The 22,471-nt window shown below is 41.6% G+C and overlaps 1 protein-coding gene across 2 annotated transcripts in view; it reads left to right on the forward strand.

Moving 5' to 3' along the window:
• scara5 (scavenger receptor class A, member 5 (putative)) overlaps window positions 1–22,471 on the forward strand; it is a 170,673-nt gene that overhangs the window by 128,891 nt on the left and 19,311 nt on the right. For both annotated transcript variants that reach the window (XM_023264371.3, XM_035945483.2), the window contains exons 10-11: window positions 1,965–2,030; window positions 20,824–21,012. In XM_023264371.3, the coding sequence (XP_023120139.1) occupies window positions 1,965–2,030; window positions 20,824–21,012 (255 nt within the window). The remainder of the gene's footprint in view (window positions 1–1,964; window positions 2,031–20,823; window positions 21,013–22,471) is intronic.

The following is a 22,471-nucleotide window of genomic DNA, read 5'->3' on the forward strand; positions in this document are numbered from 1 at the left end:
ATACTTCTCTGTATTATTTCACTTCCTTTCTGTCCCAGTGTGTGCTACATTGTGGTTGTGTCTGTGTTACACATTAGGAGTAGGACACTAAGTTTTGGTTGTGTAGAGTTTAGCTCACGAATAGATCATTGCACAATAGTTAAAACAGGATTTTATTGGATATAATTATGCAATATGAGTAAGGCTTCTTTCTTCCTCACTAAAGGCTGCTTTGAAATGAAAATGAAAGTGAAAAAGAGAAAATCTCACTTTCTGGTCATGTGTTAGTTCTATATGTCAGTGCTAATAATGAATGTGGTCTTTTGTTGATTTTTAATAGCTTTTGTTTTTAATATGATAATCTGTAGAGCTTAGGCATTGACAAATTTATTGATTACATTGTTAATATGCACTTCCAGTCAAAAGTTTTAGAACACCCCAATTTTTCAATTTTTTTTTATGGGAATTTCTGCATGTTAGGGTCTCATTGTACTCTGAGAATGAAAGCATAGAACAAATAAACAAATGAAGTTAAAAATAAATAAAAATTAGAAACCAAAATGTATTCTGAACTTCTGACTCATCAAAGTAGCCACCTTTGGCAGATATAACAGCTGAACACAGTCGTGGCATTCTTTCTATAATGGAAATCAAATTTTCTTGAGAAAGTTCTTCCCAACTCTGTTGCAGAAGTTCCCATAAATGTGTGGCACTTGTAGGTTGCTTTGCTTTCACTCTTCTGTCCAGTTCATCCCATACAGCTCCATGGGGTTTAAGTCTGGAGACTGTGCTGGACACTCTGTTTTCAAGCTTACCATCTTGTTCTTTTTTTCTTAAGGTAGTTCAGGCATAGATTGGACTTATGTTTTGGGTCATTGTCGTGCTGTAGGATGAACCTCTGACCAACTAGGAACATACCAGAGGGTGTTGCAGAATGTTGTGGTAGCTGTTTTGGTTCAGAGTACCTCTCACTCTGTACAAGTTACCAGCCCTGGATCCACCAAAACAGCCCCAGACCATCACACTTCCTCCTCCAAGTTTGACAGTTGATGTCATACACCGATTAACCATCCTTTCTCCTACTTGACGGCGTACAAAAATCCTGTTGATGAACCAAAGATTTCAAATTTTGATTTATCAGTCCATAATACCTTCTTCCAGTCTTCAGTAGTCCATTGGTGGTGTTTCATGGCCCAAGCAAGCCTCTTTTTCTTTTTTTGATGTCTTAGCAATGACTTTCTTGCTGCAACTCCACCTGTGAAACCTGCAACTCCAAGTCTTCTCTTCACAGTTGAAACTGAGACTTGCTCACTACAACCACTATTAAGCTGTGCTTGAAGCTGTTGTCCCGTGAGCCGTCATAGAGAGAGGGGGTTGTAAGTAATCAAAAACTGTTGGGACACCTGTAGGATTTGGTAGCACCAACTTTCAAGACTTGAGACTTGAACCTCCATTGCTGCAGAACAGCTTTAAGTTGTTAACCCATTTCTTGTTCCCTGAAAAGGGCCCTTCTGTTCTGAAATTCTGAAATGTACATTATTTTTCCGTTTTGAGTAACCATACCTTTTTTTTAACCTCTGGCAGTTCACCACTTACCTTTGTACCATTTCAAGCTATTCATTGGACTTGAACTACTTGAATTTCAATCCAAAACTGGAAAAACTGGGGCATTCCAAATCTTTTGACCATTAGTGTACAACACCCACCTGCTGGTTAATATCTATCTTCCACTCAGTACAGACCTCACAGAAAACAATAATGTTGGAATCTAATAGTTTTTATTTTTATTTTATTTCATTAATATCTGGGTCTCACATCTACACCTTCAACTTATTGTTTTAAAACAATTTCATAATTTGTACATAATTTGTATTTTATTTTTGACATTTTATGCTACCATCTACTCCTGTGATGCTGAATTGATGTAAAATAATGATTATATTCATGATTAGTTAATTTGAGGTTCTGTCCTGTCCTGTCTTCAGGTGACCAAGGAGAAAGAGGGTTCAAGGGGGAGAAAGGTGATCGAGGAGAGCGAGGAGAAAAAACAGGTGAGTGCCAAGAATAAACAGAATGATGAAAAAGAAGGGACTCTAGTGCACAATATAGAGGAGAATACGACTCAGTATTTTCAGGTTACTTGTTACGATGAGTGGAATTTCTGAACCCAAGACAGAATTCATAGAGCAGCAATACAGAGGGTATAATCAGATTTCCTTATTTTTGAATCAACCAATAATTAGCCACTATGACCAGAAACTCACTAACGTGGGGGGGGGGGGGGGGGGGGGGGGGCGCATATGCTGAGGCAACTTAGGTGGGGGTCCAGGACCTCTATCTGGAGGTCTCTTTTGGAAATGCAGACAGCTCCGTAAATCAGACCAGCAGAAGGCTTGGAGACACTCAACATCCAGTCAGTGTTCAAACTGAGCAAACAGTATAATCCCGCACCGCATGCTGTGTGTGGCACTTCCTTTTAAAGCCAAAGGTGATTGTGATCAACCACAGGTGTGGAATGCCACAGCTACTCTCCTTCTGCGCTGATCACCAGCCAAAGCAGAGGGAGAGGGGCAGAAGCCGATGAGCCAACCACAGGGAGGGAAGGGGGGGGGGGGGGTGTCAAACGCTGTCCATGACATAACTACTGCTAAAAACTGATCCATACCCACCTATTAACCGTGTTAACTCTCTTAATAATGATTTAAAATGGATTTATAATGTTATCGTTGGTTTAGGTTTGGATTAATAATAGTAGGGAATGGACATCAGAAAAGACAATGTTATTTCTAGTGCTGGGCAAAGATTAAAATATTTAATCGTGATTAATCACAGTTCTTCTCTGTGATTAATTGCGATTAACACATTGTTATGAGTACAATTAAATAATGAGTTTAAAAGTACTGTATTCTGCACTTTTATGTTTTAAAGTACTGCTATATAAACAAAAATAGAGTAACATTTGGTTTGCAAACACTTTAAACAAATAAAGTGCTTTTTAACAGCAGTATTCCCTTCACACAGCAGCAGTTAAAACATTTCTTGTAAATCTCAACTTAAACATTAAAGTAATCAAATCAAGCCAGAGCTACTTGCCACTGCAGTGGCATTAATGTTTTATCTGGTTTGTTATATATAATAGAAAAACAAGTTACCCTCAGAGTCCAGAGCCATGATCATAACATTATAACAGGAACCTTCCCACAGCAACAGCAAATTAACATTTATACGTCTGTATTCTTATTTTTTCTCTGGTACCAGCAGAAACATTTTCTTTTATCAGGGAGCAGCAGAAACAGTCTGTTCAGTAGCAACTGTCCCTGTTAGAGTGAGGTGAAAAAGTCCACAGCTGGGACTGACTGCAGAAGACTTTTTAATCTGTGAAGTCCATGTTTGTACTTCTTCTTTTGGCCTTTTTAGGCTTTATTATATAGGACAGTGGAGAGTGACAGGAATCATGGGAAGAAGCTCAAATGACTGTGGGTAGGACTTGAACTCTGCATCGGGGACTCTCATCCTGGTTTACGTCATCACACAAAAAACCTTCCAGTGATGCAGGTTGAGGCTCATACGTGCCACCATTCGTTGGTCCTCCGACCGACATCTTCCAACAATACTAATCAGAATGCAGTCTATAGCTAACTACTTCTCTGCGGCTGTTAGCTTGTCTTGTTTTAGTTTATCTCTATTTCTCCCATACGCTGAATGCAGTCAGTCTGCCGAAGCCTCCCACCACTGTTAGTTTGGGTGAGACGTGACGACGTCCCTCTGTGATGAATGAGAGAGACTTTATCTGGTTCTCTGGTCGTTTATTGAGCCTTCACACAGGCTACCGTGGGCCGTAGCTAACGCTTAAATAACTACAAAAACCCCATAACTTAGCTCCAGAATTAGCTGCCGTTCCCAGCTCTCGCTCGACACACACACCAGCCCGGCACGGAGTAACACACACACACACACTGCTGCTGACTCTCAGCCAATCAGAGGTGAGCTAACTAAACATGACACGTTCACAGACATTAGGTAAATCTGGAACTGGACAATAAACATTGAAGCCTCAAACTCAACAACATCAGTCCGTTACAATAATAATTTTTTTAAAAACTGCGTTAATGCACAATAAAATGATTGCCGGCGTTAATGAATTGATCTGTTAACACGACAATAACGCGTTAACGTGCCCAGCCCTAGTTATTTCATTATTGTAAGATTAATCAAGGAATTACAGCAGTCCTATAATTGTAGTACACGTTGCTTACACCGACTTGTTTGACTCTGCTTCAACAAGCTTGACAACAAAAAATTGCAGAGCTGAAAAGATTTTTTTAAATCATTGGTTTTAATCCCCCATCTTCTCCGGTTAGGCTGTAAAATCTTCCTTTTCTTTTGTTCATTGCGTAATTTAGCTATGCGCTTTCATTTAGTATCTAATATCTACTCTGATCAAGTGACACTATCTGTGAAGCGGTTAAAAATGGTCAGAACTCGCACAGTTTGTTAATTACAGCATGGCTAGTGTTTAGGTCAAATATTTTGCCTTCCTCTTGTATGTTAATAGGGTGGACAAAATATTAAGAACACTTTGTGATATAATGCAATTCAGTACACCACCAGCTTTCTGACAATGTCAACAAAAACCCAAAGTTTACAAGATTTAGAAAAGTCAATTTTATGGCAGGGCTGTTGGATTGGATTTTATTTGACTATACTGGTGTTCCTAACATGCTTGATTAGTGTATATTAACACCATGCAAAGGTTTGGGCAACCTAAAAGATTGATCTGTCAGATAACTTTCCTAAGTCTCAGACCTTAATTAACTTGTTTGGGCTATGACTTGTTCACTGGAACCATTAGTAAAAACCCAAGTGATGCAAATTGCAAAGCTTTGTAAATACTCCTCAAAAGAACTCTCAAACTTTGACTTAAAAATTGTCAAGCTTCTCTAAGTGACTGCCTTGCACTGTGAAAATAAAATATGTCATGCCCACAGAGAAGTATGGAGCTGTTTGCTTATTTTTCAATGTTGATGAGAAATGCTAACTAGGAACAATGAGGTCTTTAAGATCAAGAAACCTTTCCAAGAGAAGTGTTCTTAAGATTGCTAGAAAAGCAAATAAAAAACTATGTTCAACTACAAAAACCTTTCTCTGTACATCTGGATAAGTATGACCTTCATGGAAGAGCCATCATCAAAAAAACCAAGAAACTCTTCCTGCGTCATCACCACAGAATTCACCATCAGAAGTCTGACTATATAAACAAATCTGATGCCTTTTGGAAGCACATCCTGAGGAGTAATGCAGTTACAATAGAACTTTGTTGGCTTAATGAGCAAAGGTCTCTTTGGAGATAAAAGGATTCAGAATTTCATGACAATAAACACCTTTCCCGTTGTTAATGGATCAGTTACACTTTGGACTTGTATTGCAACCAGTGTCATGGGGAGCATGACTGGTAGATAGACTAATTAAATTCAATAGTTACAAATTATACAAGCAAACCTCACAGTGTAAAAAATTAAATGAAAGAATAAAAAAGCTGAAGTGAAAAAAGGGATTTCCTCTACACCATGATAATAACCCTGAACACACAATTGACTAGAGGTGCAGGCTGAAGGTTTTCTTATGCCCCTCGCAATCCCCATATCTAAACATCATCTAAAATATGTGAATAGAACTCCAAAGAGCAGAGCACACAAGAATCCAACATAACTAGTTGCTTTTAGCAAGAAGAATGGGCAGAAATGTCCCAAACAAGAATTGAAAGGTTCTTAGCTGCTATGAAATGCTTTTAAAAGCTGTAAAACTGGCCAAAGGAGGTGTTACTGAGTAATGACCATGAACAGTGCCCGAACTTTGCTATGGCACTGTATGTTTATGGGACTGCACTGTGAATATTTGATTATGCTTTTGCCATATTTTGTCTAGCTGCATAGTCGCAGTAATGCACACGGAGCACGAACAGTATTTCTTTGCATATGATCCAAAACCAACAATACAGGGGCAAAAAATTATGAGCTGGTGATTTTATGGGCTCCATACATCTCTGACTCAACTGATATCCTATGCAAAGAGCTGAGGAAAGCTTAAGGAATCAGTAGATCTGCTTTTCTTTTCAATGTAGTCTCACGGTTTCTGACACACAGCGAAGAAGCATATGTTCTGATGCACATCAAAGGAAGTTGAAAACCATTACATGTGTGCATATGTTGTGTGGTGGTAACCCGAAACCCTGTACAAACCCCCAATCTGGAGTAAGGTAGAGAGAAAAACATTAATAACCCCCAAAACCACCAACATTTCATTTTTGTCCACAGTTATTATTCTTCCTTTGTTGCATCATAACGGCTGGTCCCCTTGTGATGAGCGATTAGGTGGTGTTCACGTCAAACAGGCTTCGTCACTCCACCACAAGAGTGCTGTTTCTGCCCATCACAGAACCCTCAAAGATCAGGTCTTTCCTCACATCATTTGCAAGACTCGGATGTTTGATGTTTCAGAGAAAGAAGGGCTGACTGAGCCCACATGCTGTTGCTGAATGAAATATCAAATCACATCGCGCATTTGTCTGTCACATGCCTCATGTGGCTGAGTTACCATTAGATGCATGACTTGGATCTTTTTACACTTCAAAGCATACGCTTCATACCTATGTAATCACTTACTAGGGCAGACACAAGAGTGACACATGAATCTGTTTGAAAAGCGAGAGTTTGTGTGAACCAGGAGATTATGTCACTGAAAGGATCAAATGTTTTAGTTCTGCTGAAACACTCAACAACATGAATGAGTATCTCTGCTTTAAAAGAACAAATCGAGCCCAGATCTCAGATATTTGTGAGTGTGACAGAGATAGGAAGATCTGTCATCGGTGTTAGGTTTCCTCTGTCGCGGCTGGACTGGACAAGAAACAGCCTTAGTCACCAGAAACACACAAAATGAAGGAAAAGCAGGGGAAGAAGAAGTGATGCTAAGAATGAAAGGGGATAAAATAACAGTGTAATATTTACCATCCAAGTTTAGTGGAGTTTTTTTTTTTAAATGGTGGGCCGTTACATTCAGAGGTAGACAAAATTATTTTGTTAGCTGCTTGCTGGTTAATTAAGCTATTGCTAGTTCTACCAGTTGGTTGAAAACACGGACATCCCCAATTAACTTTACAATGTGTCTAGCTAATGTGTATTAATATTACAATGTTCTACAGGCAAAGAGGGTCCTAAATCCAACAACATTTTTACATTTCAGTGTTGAACTAGTAAGCAGTAGCTGTACAAAGGAAAAGATCTTAGACCTGTTTGGCTGCTTGGCTTTCACGTTGTTTTTTTTCAAATGCTATGTTGTCATTTTTAACATTTATTTCTTTCATGTTTTTTTCTCATGACACTGGCATGTTTGACAAATATAATGCCTGGTATAAATCTGGTCATTTTTTCTCGTGTGAACTTCACCAAAATCCAAAAAAGAACAGGACAGACCTGTTAACATTAGCCTAGCCTAAGATAGAACGCAGGACAAACATACACAAAGTATTGAAATTCAACATGGTAGATGTGTTTGTTAAGACTTTTATATAGGACTTTTGAAACATTATTTGAAGCTTCTTAGAAAAATGTGGCCTAGTTTATTGTTCCTCTGCTTTACAGGTGACTTGGAGTGCTGCTGTGGGTAGCTAGCTGGCTAGCTGAATGTGCTAATGATTGCAGCTACAGTACATAAAGAAACTTGAATTATTTCACCGTCTTGTGCATTCTGTTCAACTTCCCGAAATTCAGCAGAGACTGATTAGATTATCATAAACTGCACTGAATCACAGTTTGGATTGTCAGGATAAAGTCAACAAAGATGTCCACTAGCAGAGGCTAAAGTCCAAGAATTTTCCAATTGAAATTCCTGAAAGACATTTTCCCAAGGGAATATAACTTGTTACAAAACACTTAATGTACTTTTCCTTTTTAAGCCATGGCAAACTCTTGTGTAATTTTCTCTTGACAGCTGACATACTACCAGAGAGATGCTTTCTGGCAGTTTGATAGTTGATCTCAAGGGCCCAACATTAAGTGTGTTGGGTTTAATGTTTGACAGGCTGTTTTTACTGTGCATCTCTGCAGCTACAGGGATCCAAATACAAATGATTTCAGCTTTCTGCCTCTAATGGGAAATTTGTTTTCGCCCTGGAACTTGGGCTCATGAAAACTCCATGCTTTTATTTTTATGGGAAAATCCACCTGAAGCCAAGTTATAAGCTCTATTTGGTGTGAGCCTCCAACATCAATACTGAAGCACAGAATCAGACCATATATATTTATTTTCTGCATTTGTCAGTATGTTGAATCACCCTCCTTAATTTCCTTTTTTCCCCCTTCTGTATGTAGAGTTTTTATTGCTGAATCTAATTATATGCTGGAACAGAACAACCTAGCTCCCCCATGGTGCAGTCTAATTTAATTGTATTCATTTGTAATTTCATGCACACACAGTTAAGCAAATACAGAAATCCTCATGATGAAACATCTTTAAAACAGTGCAGGTTTATTTTACTTAACTATTTTACAACTTTATCTTCAGAATCAGATCCAGTTTCACCCTTTTACATGTTATTTATTAATGACCTTTCGAGGAGCTGGACTTTATTACCATTGTTACATTTGGACAGAGCCAGGTTAGTTCCTTGTCTTTCATTCAAGCCTATATACAAAGCCAAGCTAACAGGCTAAAGCTATATTATATTTACTGGATAGATATGAGAATAAAATGTTAAACCCATTTTCTTGTGAGAACCTAGTACTGTTTCAAAACATCAATACCAACAAGAGAAAGAGTCAAAAGAAGAAAACTTACAAAAGCAAAGGATGTTAAGTTTAATATCTGAGTTTTAGAAGAACATTTTATGAACAGATGGAGCTACTTAGCTGTTGTCCTGAAGCTATTCAGTCCTGTCCAGTCCTGACTCTTCCTGCCTGCCAGATAAACACTAGTATTTCGCCATCACTCCATGTTCTGGCCTTCTTCAGCTTTTGGTTGCTGCAGCTTCTCTGGCCTCCGAGGCTTGAAACACTTGGACAGCCACCAACACTTGGAACTCATTTGATTATTTTTCCCCGAAGAAAAACAGTCATTATTCTCATAAAGCTCACATTAATTTCCTTACTTTTACAGAAAAGGAACAAGGCTTGTTATGTCTATATTAGTGAGCTCTTCTATTTTATGGCGAGGCACTTTGTTAGCTGTCCAAAGTAAACATGAAATCTGTCAGGTTGTGGAGACAGGTTAAGTTGAAGATCAGGTTTCCTGACTTTTTTGTGAAATTACTTAAAGAAGTCTATGATTGCTAACCTTTCTCTATGTGGACATGTGTGTCATCAAGACTCTGAAAATGTCATTAACTGCATAAGCTTTAGGTCTCAGTAATTAGTTGAAAACAGATTTCAGATTTTTTGGCCTACTTTCCATCAATAGATTAATTAATTATTATGTATTCTGTTCCAAAATAAAATAAGTGGTTATGACATGTTGATTTTAAATATTATTTGAACAAGACTGGGGTGGAAAAAATGAATGTGAGGCTCACCAAACAATGTGTTGCCCAGTAACTGCCTGTCAAGCTTTTCATTTTCATATGGCATCATTACTGAGGGCACATGTACCACTGAAAACTTCTAATGAACTCGATCCTTAGTGTCAAACAAATGTAGTTTCTCATTTCAAGTCTCCAACTATTGTATTTTGCCATCTAATGTGAAATATGGCAAATTATATCAGCTATTTAGCCATGTAATTATATAAGTTTATGAAGCTAACATACACTATATTGCCAAAAGTATTCACTCACCCATCCAAATAATCAGAATCGGGTGTTCCAATCACTTCCATGGCCACAGATGTATAAAATCAAGCACCTAGGCATGCAGACTGCTTTTACAAACATTTGTGAAAGAATGGGTCGCTCTCAGGAGCTCAGTGAATTCCAGCGTGGAACTGTGATAGGATGCTACCTGTGCAACAAATCCAGTCGTGACATTTCCTCGCTCCTAAATATTCCACAGTCAACTGTCAGCTGTATTATAAGAAAGTGGAAGTGTGTGGGAATGACAGCAACTCAGCCACGAAGTAGTAGGCCACATAAATTGACAGAGCGGGGTCAGCGGATGCTGAGGTGCATAGTGCGAAGAGGTTGGCAACTTTCTGCAGAGTCAGTCGCTACGGACCTTCAAACTTCATGTGGCCTTCAGATTAGCTCAAGAACAGTGCTTCAGCAGAGAGCTTCATGGAATGGGTTTCCATGGCTGAGCAGCTACATCCAAGCCATACATCACCAAGTGCAATGCAAAGTGTCGGATGCAGTGGTGTAAAGCACGCCACCACTGGACTCTAGAGCAGTGCAGGCACATTCTCTGGAGTAACGAATTGCGCTTCTCCATCTGGCAATCTGATGGACGATTCTAGGTTTGCTGGTTGCCAGGAGAACCATACTTGTCGGACTGCATTGTGCAAAGTGTAAAGTTTGGTGGAGGGGGGATTATGGTGTGGGGTTGTTTTTCAGGAGCTGGGCTTGGCCCCTTAGTTCCAGTGAAAGGAACTCTGAATGCTTCAGCATACCAAGACATTTTGGACAATTCCATGCTCCCAACTTTGTGGGAACAGTTTGGAGCTGGCCCCTTCCTCTTCCAACATGACTGTGCACCAGTGCACAAAGCAAGGTCCATAAAGACATGGATGACAGAGTCTGGTGTGGATGAACTTGACTGGCCTGCACAGAGTCCTGACCTCAACCCCATAGAACACCTTTGGGATGAATTAGAGCAGAGACTGAGAGCCAGGCCTTCTCATCCAACATCAGTGTGTGACCTCACAAATACGCTTCTGGAAGAATGGTGAAAAATTCCCATAAACACACTCCTAAACCTTGTGGACAGCCTTCCCAGAAGAGTTGAAGCTGTTATAGCTGCAAAGGGTGGACTGATGTCAAAATGAACCCTATGGATTAGGAATGGGATGTCACTTACGTTCATGTGCTAGTCAAGGCAGGTGAGCGAATACTTTTGGCAATATAGTGTATCAATCCATTAAATTTACCATCTGATATGATAGCTATATATAGCATATTTACATTTTATCAGCTATAGCTAACTAGCTAAGTAGGCTAAACCCTTGTGAAGCTAACATGACATCTGACTCATTCAAAACAAGATCCCTCTAAAAAACAAACAAAAACATCTTAAATATACATTTAATTGACTACTTTTTTTTGTCTGCATTTGTTCTCATTGTTTAACTCCACAAAAGAGGTGTCAACATTGTATGAGATTGATGCATATTTTAGTCTTGCAGCCAAATATTTTAATATTTAGTGCATGTGTGTGACCATCACCGGCCCTCCCTGAAAGCTAAGCAGATATTCTTTATTAGAATTCCCTATCATGAGCCAGGGAGGGCAGTGCTACACCTCAGTGATGTGTGGGGGAAACAAAGACTGGACAGGACGAACAGGACGAATAGGATGAACAGGGATAGAAATTAACAGGCGGTGCTATTGCAATTAAAGATTGTAAGGTGGTGTGTTATTCCCAACTACTAACTGCCCATCAATAAAACAGAAAGAAAAAAAAGAAATTAAAAAAAAGAAAAGAAAACCAACACAAAAGAGTAAGAAATTCAATAAATAATTAAACGGTACTGAGCACCATAATTGTGGATGTCTTGATAGTATGGAATAGAACAGAATAGGCCAGAAGAGGATACTAGTGAAAGAGAGAATGAGTTTAGGGTAGAGATTAAGAGACTAGAGATTCTCAGCACATTCTGGCGGGTCCCATCATTCGCTGACAATGGGACTCGGCAGTAGCTGGCGAGACCTGGTCAAACATGCAAGTGTGAAGGACCCCGAAGCCCAGAACAGCAATCACGGCAAGGCAGGGCCAAGCCAACAGGGCACCCCTCCCCCCGGGCCGTAGGAGCCACAGGGCGGCGCCCCCAGAGAGCCACCGGGGCCACCGTGAACGACGCGGACCCGGAGAACAAGAGGGAGCAGCTACCGACACCCCCAGCGCGCCAAGACCGACCCAGGCGGCCCGGGGCACGAGGACCCACCCGCCACCCAAACCCCAACCCCGCCCACCCCAGCCCCCACCAAACCCCCCGCCCCACCAGCCCGCCCGCCCACCCCCACCCCTGAGAGGGCCAACGGCCCCACGCAGCCAGGAAGCCAGACACAGGGGCCGAGTGGCCCACCGAAGGGATGGCATCCAGCCCAGCACAAAGCAGGCCGCCACCGGGAGCCGGCCAGAGGAAATCAGAGCCAGGACCCAATGCGAGTCCAGAGGGTAAAAATGGACAGTGTGGTGGGGCCCGGCAACGCCAACAGGGAGGCACCCCGCATAGCTCCCGCACCAGGCACCAGGCGAGCGCAGTACACCCAGGGCCCCCACACCCTGCAATGCGTCCCGACAACCCACCAGGACAGAGCCACCACATGCCACCAGCCTGCAGTACAGCTACAGCGCCCACCAGGACGGCCAATCCAGCCCCCGCAGCCCACCAAGAGCCACCGCACCAGCCTGGACCCATCGGGCACGCAGGAGAACCCCCCCCAGGCCACAGCCCCCAGGTCCCAGGGACCCCCCAGCCACGGCAACACGGGTGATGGTCCAGCCCCACCACCCCATAGCCATAAGGGGGCTGGGTCCCACCAGCGAGGCCATATTAGTGAAACCCTCCCATTACTCCCTATTAATATGTCTCCCGATCCCAGACTGGAGACATTATCCCTGCACCGTGATAGTGTAACCCTGAGTGTCATGTGGTGCATTAAAAGTGGAGAGGCTGGGTGAGGCTTCCAGGGGGCAGGCCAGAGGACCACAGAGGATGGCTACTCTGCAGCCTACCCTGACCCAAGTTCCCCGAGCCATCCCAGACCTACCCCCAAGGTGTGAGTGTGTGTGGTGCATTAAAAAGAAAAGAAATTAGAGAGCAGGGGAGGCAAGCAAGAGGGTGATGGGGAAGGGACAAGGCCGTAAAGCCCTGCCATCCGCCCCATCACAGAGCTCATCGTTCCCGCCCCCCACCTGCTCTCGGGGCCCTAACTGTCGTGTACCTATATGTGCCTAAGAGTAACTATATACAGTGACGTGTGAAGTATGTGAAGTGCACAGTAAGAGACAGTCTGGTGTGGATCCGGCCCATGAGGACAGAGCAGCGGGGGAGACAGGTAGTAAGACCACCGGTACTGATGCAGAGGGCCCCCAGAGCCCGGAGGCAAGAGGCCAAGGTGGGCCCACACGAACCCGACCGGCCCAGCCCGCACCGAAACCCCCAGAAGTCGCAGCGCTAGAGCAGCATCCCGGCAGACGCCGTAGCCCCACCACGGGCCAGCCGCACGCAGCACCCTGCCCCGGAGGGAGGACCAGGCCGCACCACCAGGAAGCAAGGGCCATGAGCCTCTATGCCCACCCCGGAGCCGGCATGTCCAGGATGCAGGGCGCCCACCCCGCAGCATCACCGAGACCCCACCCACCCCACCACACTCCAGGACAGCACCGGGCCCGGACAGAAGCCCCCAGCCAGCAGAAACTGATCTCCAGTGGCGGCACACAGGCAAGTACCAAGGCCTGTGCCCAGATGAGCCAGAGCCACCCCCCCAGAGAGACCACCCGGCCCCCATGCCAGACCCCCAGGCAGCGGAGGGCCCCAGGCCCCCCCAGGGGAGGGAGAGGGGCGAGGACGAGCGGCCAGGCAGGAGAGGAGGGAGGAGGAGGGAAGCAGAGCGGGAAGGGACAGGGGAGCGACCGGAGGGCCGACCCACCCCAAACTCCAGGGCCAGCCAGGGCGCCCCAGAAGAGACCAGCCGCCGCCACCCCCAAGGCCCCGGGAGAGTGCGCAGACCCAGCAGACCCAGGCCTCAAAGGGAGAGACACCGGGGACACCCACCCCCAGGCAGAGGGGCCCGAGCCACGCAGGCCCCGCAGAGCCAGAGAGCGACCCCAAGAGCAATAGGGAAAGGACACCACCAGTGCATGCACACGGCCTTGAAGTCCACGGTGCCATCCTACTTAAAAAGGTAGAGGGTTAATAAACTGAAATAAAGCAGAGAAAAGTCAGACCATACACACAGACAGAATAATAATTACAATTTTATGAGGGAAGTGGCATACGCCCACATACAAGCAGAGGCTATAGATTAATATTTATTGATTTAATAAATGGAGACCATTTTTCTTTGAAGGAGTCCAATTGTTTTTTTCTGATAGCAGATATTCTCTCGAGTGAAATGTGTTCTGTGAGGAGGTTCAGCCAATGGATGATGTTGAGGGCTTTCTTATCTTTCCAGTTAACTAGAATAGTTTTTTGGCAATGGCGATAGCTGCAAGTGTGGGTTGGATATGAATGTCTGGTAGAGCTGTTTGCGTTAGATCACCAATTAGGCAAACGTTCGGGGAATGCGGAATCCCGCAGTCCAAAATATTGGAGAGTTTCTGTGTAATTGTTACCCAGAATTGATAGGCGGGTGTACAAAGCCACAGAGCGTGAAAGTAAGTGTCATTTAATTGACTACTAATGCTAAAATAGCATTTCAAAAGTCAAAAGGTTAACTTCCTAAGAAGTACTGATCCATGTAGACAAAACGTAAATTTCGAAACAGAATTGTTGTTGTATTGCAATATAGAGCAATGTAGCTGTGTATTCAGCACAACAGGATGAAAGACTATGGAGAGCCATTTACTTTCCAGAATTAAAATTACAAATACTGCCAGGTTGACTAGGCATATTTACTTTGTCAGCAAGCATGTTGGGTTGGGGTTGCTGGAGTGTACTTTCTTTCAAGATTTCTGTATCAATGTGACATACCGTCACAGCGTCACTGTTGACTACAAGTGAACACTACGTCAGCTGCTTGCTGACGATCACATGATTGCGGTCCTACTACAAATTGGCCGCTGTGGACACATCGAGACTTATCCGTTGGAAATGATACAAGGAAAGACTGATTAAATTGTGAGAGTGTTTCCGACTCCCATCAATTTCCGCCGTCCGCTACATATTTGCACGCGATTCGGAATCCATACATACATGTCTAATACATGCCTGTGATCAGTGCAAGGTCATTTTGTTTGTGGGTACATCTTTATTAAACGGCCACATTCTATGTTGCTGTGATTTCTGATCATCAATAACTAATAAACAAATGCTACATTTCTAAAAAACAAAATAAAAATGCTGCATTTCTGACAATGCCATATGGGGGAATGAGCAGCCTTGGCGGAGTACTGCACTCTCTGAGTGCTTTTCTGGTTTGGTTTTGTAGCAACTTGACAAAAGAGACACCACCCTCTTATTCAATATTCAGAACATTGCTGCTCAGTGCATACTGCTGAAAATGTTGAAAAGTCTATAGCAGGAGAGCAGTTGTGCTTAGTTATTGTTGCTAAAGCGTGAGATTATAATCAATGATAAGGATCATAAAAGAATTTTCAGGGAAGGGTTTCGTGTGAGGTCAATTGCTCTGCTTATTTAAAAGCATTAACATCAACTCTCTCTGTCATCCAACTACGCAGCTGTACTGTGTCTACATCCAATAAATTGATAGATATACCTCAACTTCCTTGTCACGCATTAGTCTGATTTCATTCAAATTGTCTAGCAAAATAAATCAAGTGCACTTCCACCATAAAGAACATAATTCAGCACAATTCATTCATGTTGCTGTCCAGCTCTTCATGGCAGAGATATGAATGTCTGTAAAGTTCAGTTGTATATGATTCTGATTAGTCAACATGTGCTGCTTCTATCCAGAGCCTTTCCTCTCCTTCCTCTTCTCCCCAGAGTCTTTCATATGCACAGTGGGGAGCCTCAGGCACTTCACAGGGAGGACAGGATTGAAGAGCTGAGAGAGATGGATGGAGAGAGAAAGATGTAAGAAAGCTAGGATTCATGTCACAGGTTTACTCCATTGTGCACACAGATCTGTGACTGATAAAGCCAGTCTTACATATATGACTCAATAGCTAGTGGTCCTTTGATTGTCTATGACTGTATAATTTTCAATTCAGTTCAATTCAATTCAATTCAATTTTATTTATATAGCACCAATTACAGTCAGATTGTCTCAAGACGCTTTACAGAACCCATATGCCTGACCCCCAGAGCAAGCCAAAAGGCGACAGTGGCAAGGAAAACACCCTTTTAACAAGGAAAAAAAACCTCGAGCAGAACCCGGCTCTTTATGTGGGGGGACCCATCTGCCTGCTGGCTGGGCAGGTTGAAAAAGTGTAGGCTATTTTTAAACATTTAAACATAGATATAAGGATCATTTTAACATCAAACTGTTCTAATTGTCAGGCCCACTGTTGAATATAATTTTTAATTAAAGTCATTGTTACTATTTAAATGAGAATTCAATTAACCTATTGTTTATCTGTTTTTCAATTTGCTAAATAAGCCAATTTTGCACCCAGTTTTGTCAGAAGTTAAAAAATACTTTTATCAAACTATCGAAAAAGTGTCCACTGTATTCTATTAATGTTTGGTTGAGGATTATTCAGTTATTGATTGTGAATGTGGCTGACAATTAATTAACAAAACTATTTAAAATGTGTGTGCCTAGTTGAGACTGATTGTGTAAATGGATCTAAAAATTAATTTTAATCCGAAGTGAAATGGTTTAGTGTACTGTTAACATTGACACTAATGTTTCTCAGAACGTTTCATCAGCCCTGCCTCCCAACTCTTACGTGATTTTGTCAACGACATCAAGTACACTAGCAAGCCGGTTCTACATGACCACCAGCAATTGCATTAAAAACATAAAATAAAGCATAAAATAAAATCCTAACATGCACAACATTTTACTTACCATAGAAAATTTATTGAATAAAGTTATATGATTAACTTAATTTAGAAGGCCTTGGAATTAAAGCAGTGTCAGTAACCATTTTGAAATAACAGATAAATATTTACCTGTTTTCTGCCATATTCAAGATGGATCTGGCCTCAAGCACCAGGCTACACTGTAGCTGGCCCACATATAGAAAATTGATATTTAGCAGCCGTCTTGCTGACTTTTTTTAAAAAAGTACACTATCCTGCTCAGGGCTGCACAGTGGCATGGTGGTTAGCACTTTCACCTTGCAGCTTAAAGATGCCTGGTTAAACTGCCCTTCTCGGGATCTTTCAACATGGAGTTTGCATGTTCTCCCTGTGCATGCGTGAGTTTTCTCCGGGTACTCCGGCTTCCTCCCACAGTTCAAAAACATGCTGAGGTTAATTGGAAACTCTAAATTGCCCGCAGGTGTGAATGTCAGTGTGCTTGTTTGTCTCTATATGTAGCTCTGCGATAGACTGGTGACCTGTCCAGGGTGTCCCCTGCCTTCACCCTAAGTCAGCTGGGATAGACTCCAGCCCCCCTATGACTCTAATGAGGATTAAGCGGTGTATAGATAATGGATGGATGGATGGAATTAAAGCACTGTCAGTAACCATCTTGAAATAATAGATAAATATTTACCTGTTTTCTGCCAGATTCACGATGGATCTGGCCTCAAGCACCAGGCTACACTGTAGCTGAGCCCAAACCACTTATTGAAAAATTTAGATTTCGCAGCCATCATACTGACTGTCTGGCCAGATATTGATTGGCAAGATTCTCATTTAAGGCCATTTTTTTTAAAAGTACACTAGCCTGCTCAGAGATGTAGTGAATCATCATAAAGAGTATTCTTCACTGCAATACCTCTTAATTTCTAGGGTCAAACAGTTTTTACCCAACTTAATTTCAACTGTAAAAACTTTGAACTTGGACTGTTTTGTGTTTGATGAGTGAACAAATAGTTTCAACATCTGTATTTGGTAATTTAGTATTCAGTTACTCATCCCTGCTTCAAACCTCAATGTGTGTGGCTCTGTCACTCTTAACTTCCCTTTCTTCCAGTATTCCCTGAAAAAGAGCAGCAGTGCGAGGTTGGAGGTTATATGTAATTTCTGGTTTGAATATGCTGGTATTTTGAGAGAATATGATACAGATATATGCAGCAGATATGACAGCATAATGCTATTATAGATATTAAATTATGATGGGCTCGTAAGTGCAGTACTTGACTATATAATGAGAGTTAAATGTTACAGAGGTACAATTTATGATGGTCTGATGAGACTAATATCCTATCGAGATAATGTGTCTGGCTTCACTCTCCAGCACTTTGTCAATAGTCTTAACGATGAAACCCTCCAGAATAGTTGAGCTGTGAGATGTGTGCGTCATATGTGTGTGTTTACCTCTCCTTCTCATTTCCCCTCTGCCTTCTGAAAGGTAATAAATCAAGTCAATTATACAGGTACAGCTGCTGCATAGTTTTAGGAATATAAGATGAATTGCAGATTCATTCAGATTATGCTGTTGGTTCCTCAGTGCAAGTTCTTGGACTTAGAGCCCCTTCCAGTCATGAGTGGAGGGGCTTTAATGGGGTGGGGATGGGGGGTGGCTGCAGTTTTATTTAGACCTTAGTTGTGTCATATTTGTTAAAGTCAAGCTTCAGTTTAATGAGGAAACCGAAAAAGCAAGTCACCGGCTCTGGCTGAGACGACGAGAAAAGGCTTGGGGCGTAACATTCAACTAAGTTGAGCCGCTGGGCATGGCAGGGAGACATGCCTCTTAACTGCCCCGCCACCAGGAGATGTTCTGGGATAAGGGGCAAAACATCCATGAGCGGTGGTCCCCAGCCGATGATCCTGCAGCAAAACTAGGCCTGTCAAAGGAAAAAGGATGCCCCTGTCATGCATAGTCCACCACAGGCGCCATTGGAGGCCCAGCAGGAAGACCATCTCCCTGTAAAGAATAATATTTTCTCTGGACCGTGTGACCGTCAAAAAAGGAGGACAGTCTTGATTTGGAAAACCACTGACAACAGTTAAGATGTCTACATGAACACCAAAGGAACATTGCTTCATAACGACAAGATCAATGTTGTACATTCACCTGTCAGTGAATTGATATTGTGGCTCGTGTAGTTTCTCAAAAAGTTCTTGCATTCTTCAGTGTTAAATCCTCTGATATCCTTGGCTTAGAATTGGTTTAATATAGAGTATGTTAAAGGAATAGTTTGTTGTTTTGTGAAATCAATAATGCTCTTGTGTCAATGTGAGGTAAAGCTAGAGTTAGGAGACAGTTAGCTTAGCTTAGCTTAGCTTAGCTTAGCGTAAATATAAGGAGGAGAGAATCAGCTAGTCACTCTCCTGAGAGTTAAAAATAGTGCATTCACAAATTACTAACATGATACTTGGTGTTGGTAATAAAAAAAACTTGTTTGTCAAGGGAAGTACATGCTTTAATTTTAACCATTAGTCTAAAGACTTCTGTACAGTGTCACCACAGTTTTCCTAACAACCTCACAAGACCGACAAGACACGAATGGGTACAGCACACACACTACCTTGCAAAAGTTTGATGTCACCTAGGCAATTTCCTACTTTTATTCATGTGCTAACATAACTGCACAAGGGTTTTCTAATCATCAGTTAGCCTTTCAAAACCATTAACTAACTCAATGTGCCATTAGAACACAGAAGTGATGGTTGCATGAAAATGGGCTTCTGAACCCCTATGTAGTTATTCCATTAAAAATCAGCCATTTCCAGCTAGAATAGTCATTTACCACATTAACAATGTCTACACTATTCACTGAAAACAACAGGTTTTCTTTCAAAAATAATGACATTTCTAAGTGACCTCAAACTTTTAAACAGTACTGTACCTTCCTAACACCTCATATTGTTGCTTTTACACTTCTTTTTCCATAAAGAAATTAAATAAAACACATTGAACAGAAATGTTCTTTTGGTAGGTAAACGTTGTTTCCCCTCGCTAAACTAAGCTAACCCCTCTCTTCTTGTTTTACCTTTTTAATTTCCCACCAACTGTTTATTTTTCACTCTCGTCTCATTTAAAGTTATTTACCCATTTCACAACTGTTTTTGTTTTCTTGACATTTCTGCATTCTCTTCTTATCCAATCCCTGAAGAATATGTTATTCTTGCCTTTCATTTATCCTCTTCTCCTCCCATAAAAAATTCTTCTTCTAAAACATCTTCCCTTGTCCGCTATCTGATAGCATGTCTTTACAGTGGTTTCTTTCATTGTTTACACTACATCTCTTCATCTCTTGTGTTGTTTCTTCATGTTCAGTTTACTGACTGTCATCTCATCATTTCTTGTTCTGTTATTTTATTTTCTGTCTTCCCTGATCTCTACTTACAGTCTCACTCCCCCTTTTATTTCTTCTTGTCTTCTTTCATTTCACCGATATGAACATACAGCTGGTTGTTTTTAGTGAAAAAGTTCACTAGATAAATGCTTGCAGATGCAAATGCAACAGAGGATGTTATGAATTTTAAACGCTGTTGTGTCCATGAGATGACTGCCAGATTATAATGTCCACAATTACTGAAACTTTTGTGGTCAGATTGAACCCAAACTTTTATGAAAAGGTTCACATGAGAAGAAACAAAGAGTCCACAGAGTTATTTTATTTGTTGTTCTTGCTGAATTAAAGACTCTTTCTGCATTTTATGGAAAAATTCTGTTCCTGCATGTCAATAAAAACCTATTCATCTCAGATTGCTTTCATATCATTTTGATTCACAGGGCCTCATTAAACTCAAACACTCACAATGAAAATAATCTACACAGCGTGAGTTCAAAGCAAACACCAGATAAAAGAAAGTCAAGAGCCATGTCTTTTCGATGTAGCTTTTTTTCATAGATAATGAAGACTAAATGCAAAAAAGCTGTCTGCAAACACTTTAAATAGATGTAGCATTTGCATATACTGATTATTATGTGAATGTCTATGTGTCTTGCAGTGGAGGAGACCCTGGTGCGGTTGGTGAACGGGTCTGGTCCTCATGAAGGTCGTGTGGAGGTTTTCCATGAACGTCGCTGGGGGACAGTGTGTGATGATGCCTGGGATAAAAAGGATGGAGATGTGGTGTGTAGGATGCTGGGATACCAAGGAGCAATTGAAATCCATAAGACTGGACGCTTCGGACATGGTATGACACTTTCAAGATGCATGTATGCACATCATTTGATGGTATTTTATTGGTGGATTAATCTTAAAACTTTCATGCAAAGAACTCTGTCATTTGATTCATTCAACACTTTGGTGGTGCGACTATGACCTTGCAGGGGCAAAAATATGGCTTAGGAGCTTTAGGGAATTTGAATTTGTTTTTTGGTGTGTGCTTTATTATGTGGTCAAAAAGTACACAAGCAATCACATTTGGCTCAAAAGATAGCAGATTGTCAATTGTGTCCTTTAGCAAAACCCCAAACCCCAGTAATTTGAACTGGTAATGCATTGTATAGCAGCTTTTCCACCATCATTGTGTAATAATGTGTGCATGGGTGAATTAGAAGGATTTTGTGAAGTGTTTTGTTCTAAAGTACCAATGCATTGATCTGCTAAAACATAATGACACCCCTGCCTAATACTCAGTCTATTGCAAGTATACATGCAGGCAATAGAACTCATACTAATCAAAGCATGAACCTCTGAAGGTCCCCTGTGATATTCTGCACCAACACATTAGAAGCACTTTTCGAGCCTGAAAGCACACTTAGCACATGTCGAACTAAATGATAACCACCGATTGAAATGGAAGCCAGTGTGGAAGTTCTTTAAAGTGCGATTCCGTGAGGGCCACTAGCTCAAAAAAAATAAAAAAATTAAAAAAAAATCTTGCACCCAAAGATTCCCATTCAAAAAGTGTCAGCGTCATGAAATACTAAGTAAATGCATTTGTCATTAGCTGAATTTACAGTTTCTGATCAATGTGTTTGTGCTCATTTTGAAATCAGTTTTTAATTAAACTAAGGAGGGTGAACTTAAGTTGCTGTACATTAGGTTTGCGTCACGGTTTCCAAGAGGCTCAGACGCAGGAAATGAGATTGAGCACGAAGGTATAATATAAAGACTTTTATTTTACAGAAATCAGATACAAGAAAACAGGAACTACAATTGACAACCAAAACTACAACCGGAAACAACCCGGAAACTAAGATAGTCAAAAAACACAGACTATGAGCCACCCTAGTGGACGGGAGGACAACTACTCAAAACTAGAAGGCAGGACTGGCAAACCCACAGAAGGTACCACCTAAAGCAGGCTTACTAAGAGGAGAACGAGATGAAGAGATATTAAGTAGTCACAAAACAGAAGAGTGACACAGGCACTCACTAAGAAACATTTCTAAAGAATGTAAGATTCAGTAAGACGAAGCACTACAAAATACTTAACCTAGGAGATTTTCAAAACATGACCCAAGAGTACTAAGACTATACTATAACATTAACTACACTAAAGCACCAAAACAACATTAAGTCTGGATTTGCAGAAGACTGGGACTTAGCTGTGGGATTGGGGGTTATGGAGTCAGGGGTTCTCCAGACAGAGAGGGGCTGGTGTAGGGAGCCAAAACAGCTGGAGGCACTATGAAGTGGATAAGGTG

Source organism: Amphiprion ocellaris, chromosome 12 (assembly GCF_022539595.1).
Source record: "Amphiprion ocellaris isolate individual 3 ecotype Okinawa chromosome 12, ASM2253959v1, whole genome shotgun sequence".
Taxonomy (NCBI): Eukaryota; Metazoa; Chordata; class Actinopteri; family Pomacentridae; genus Amphiprion; species Amphiprion ocellaris.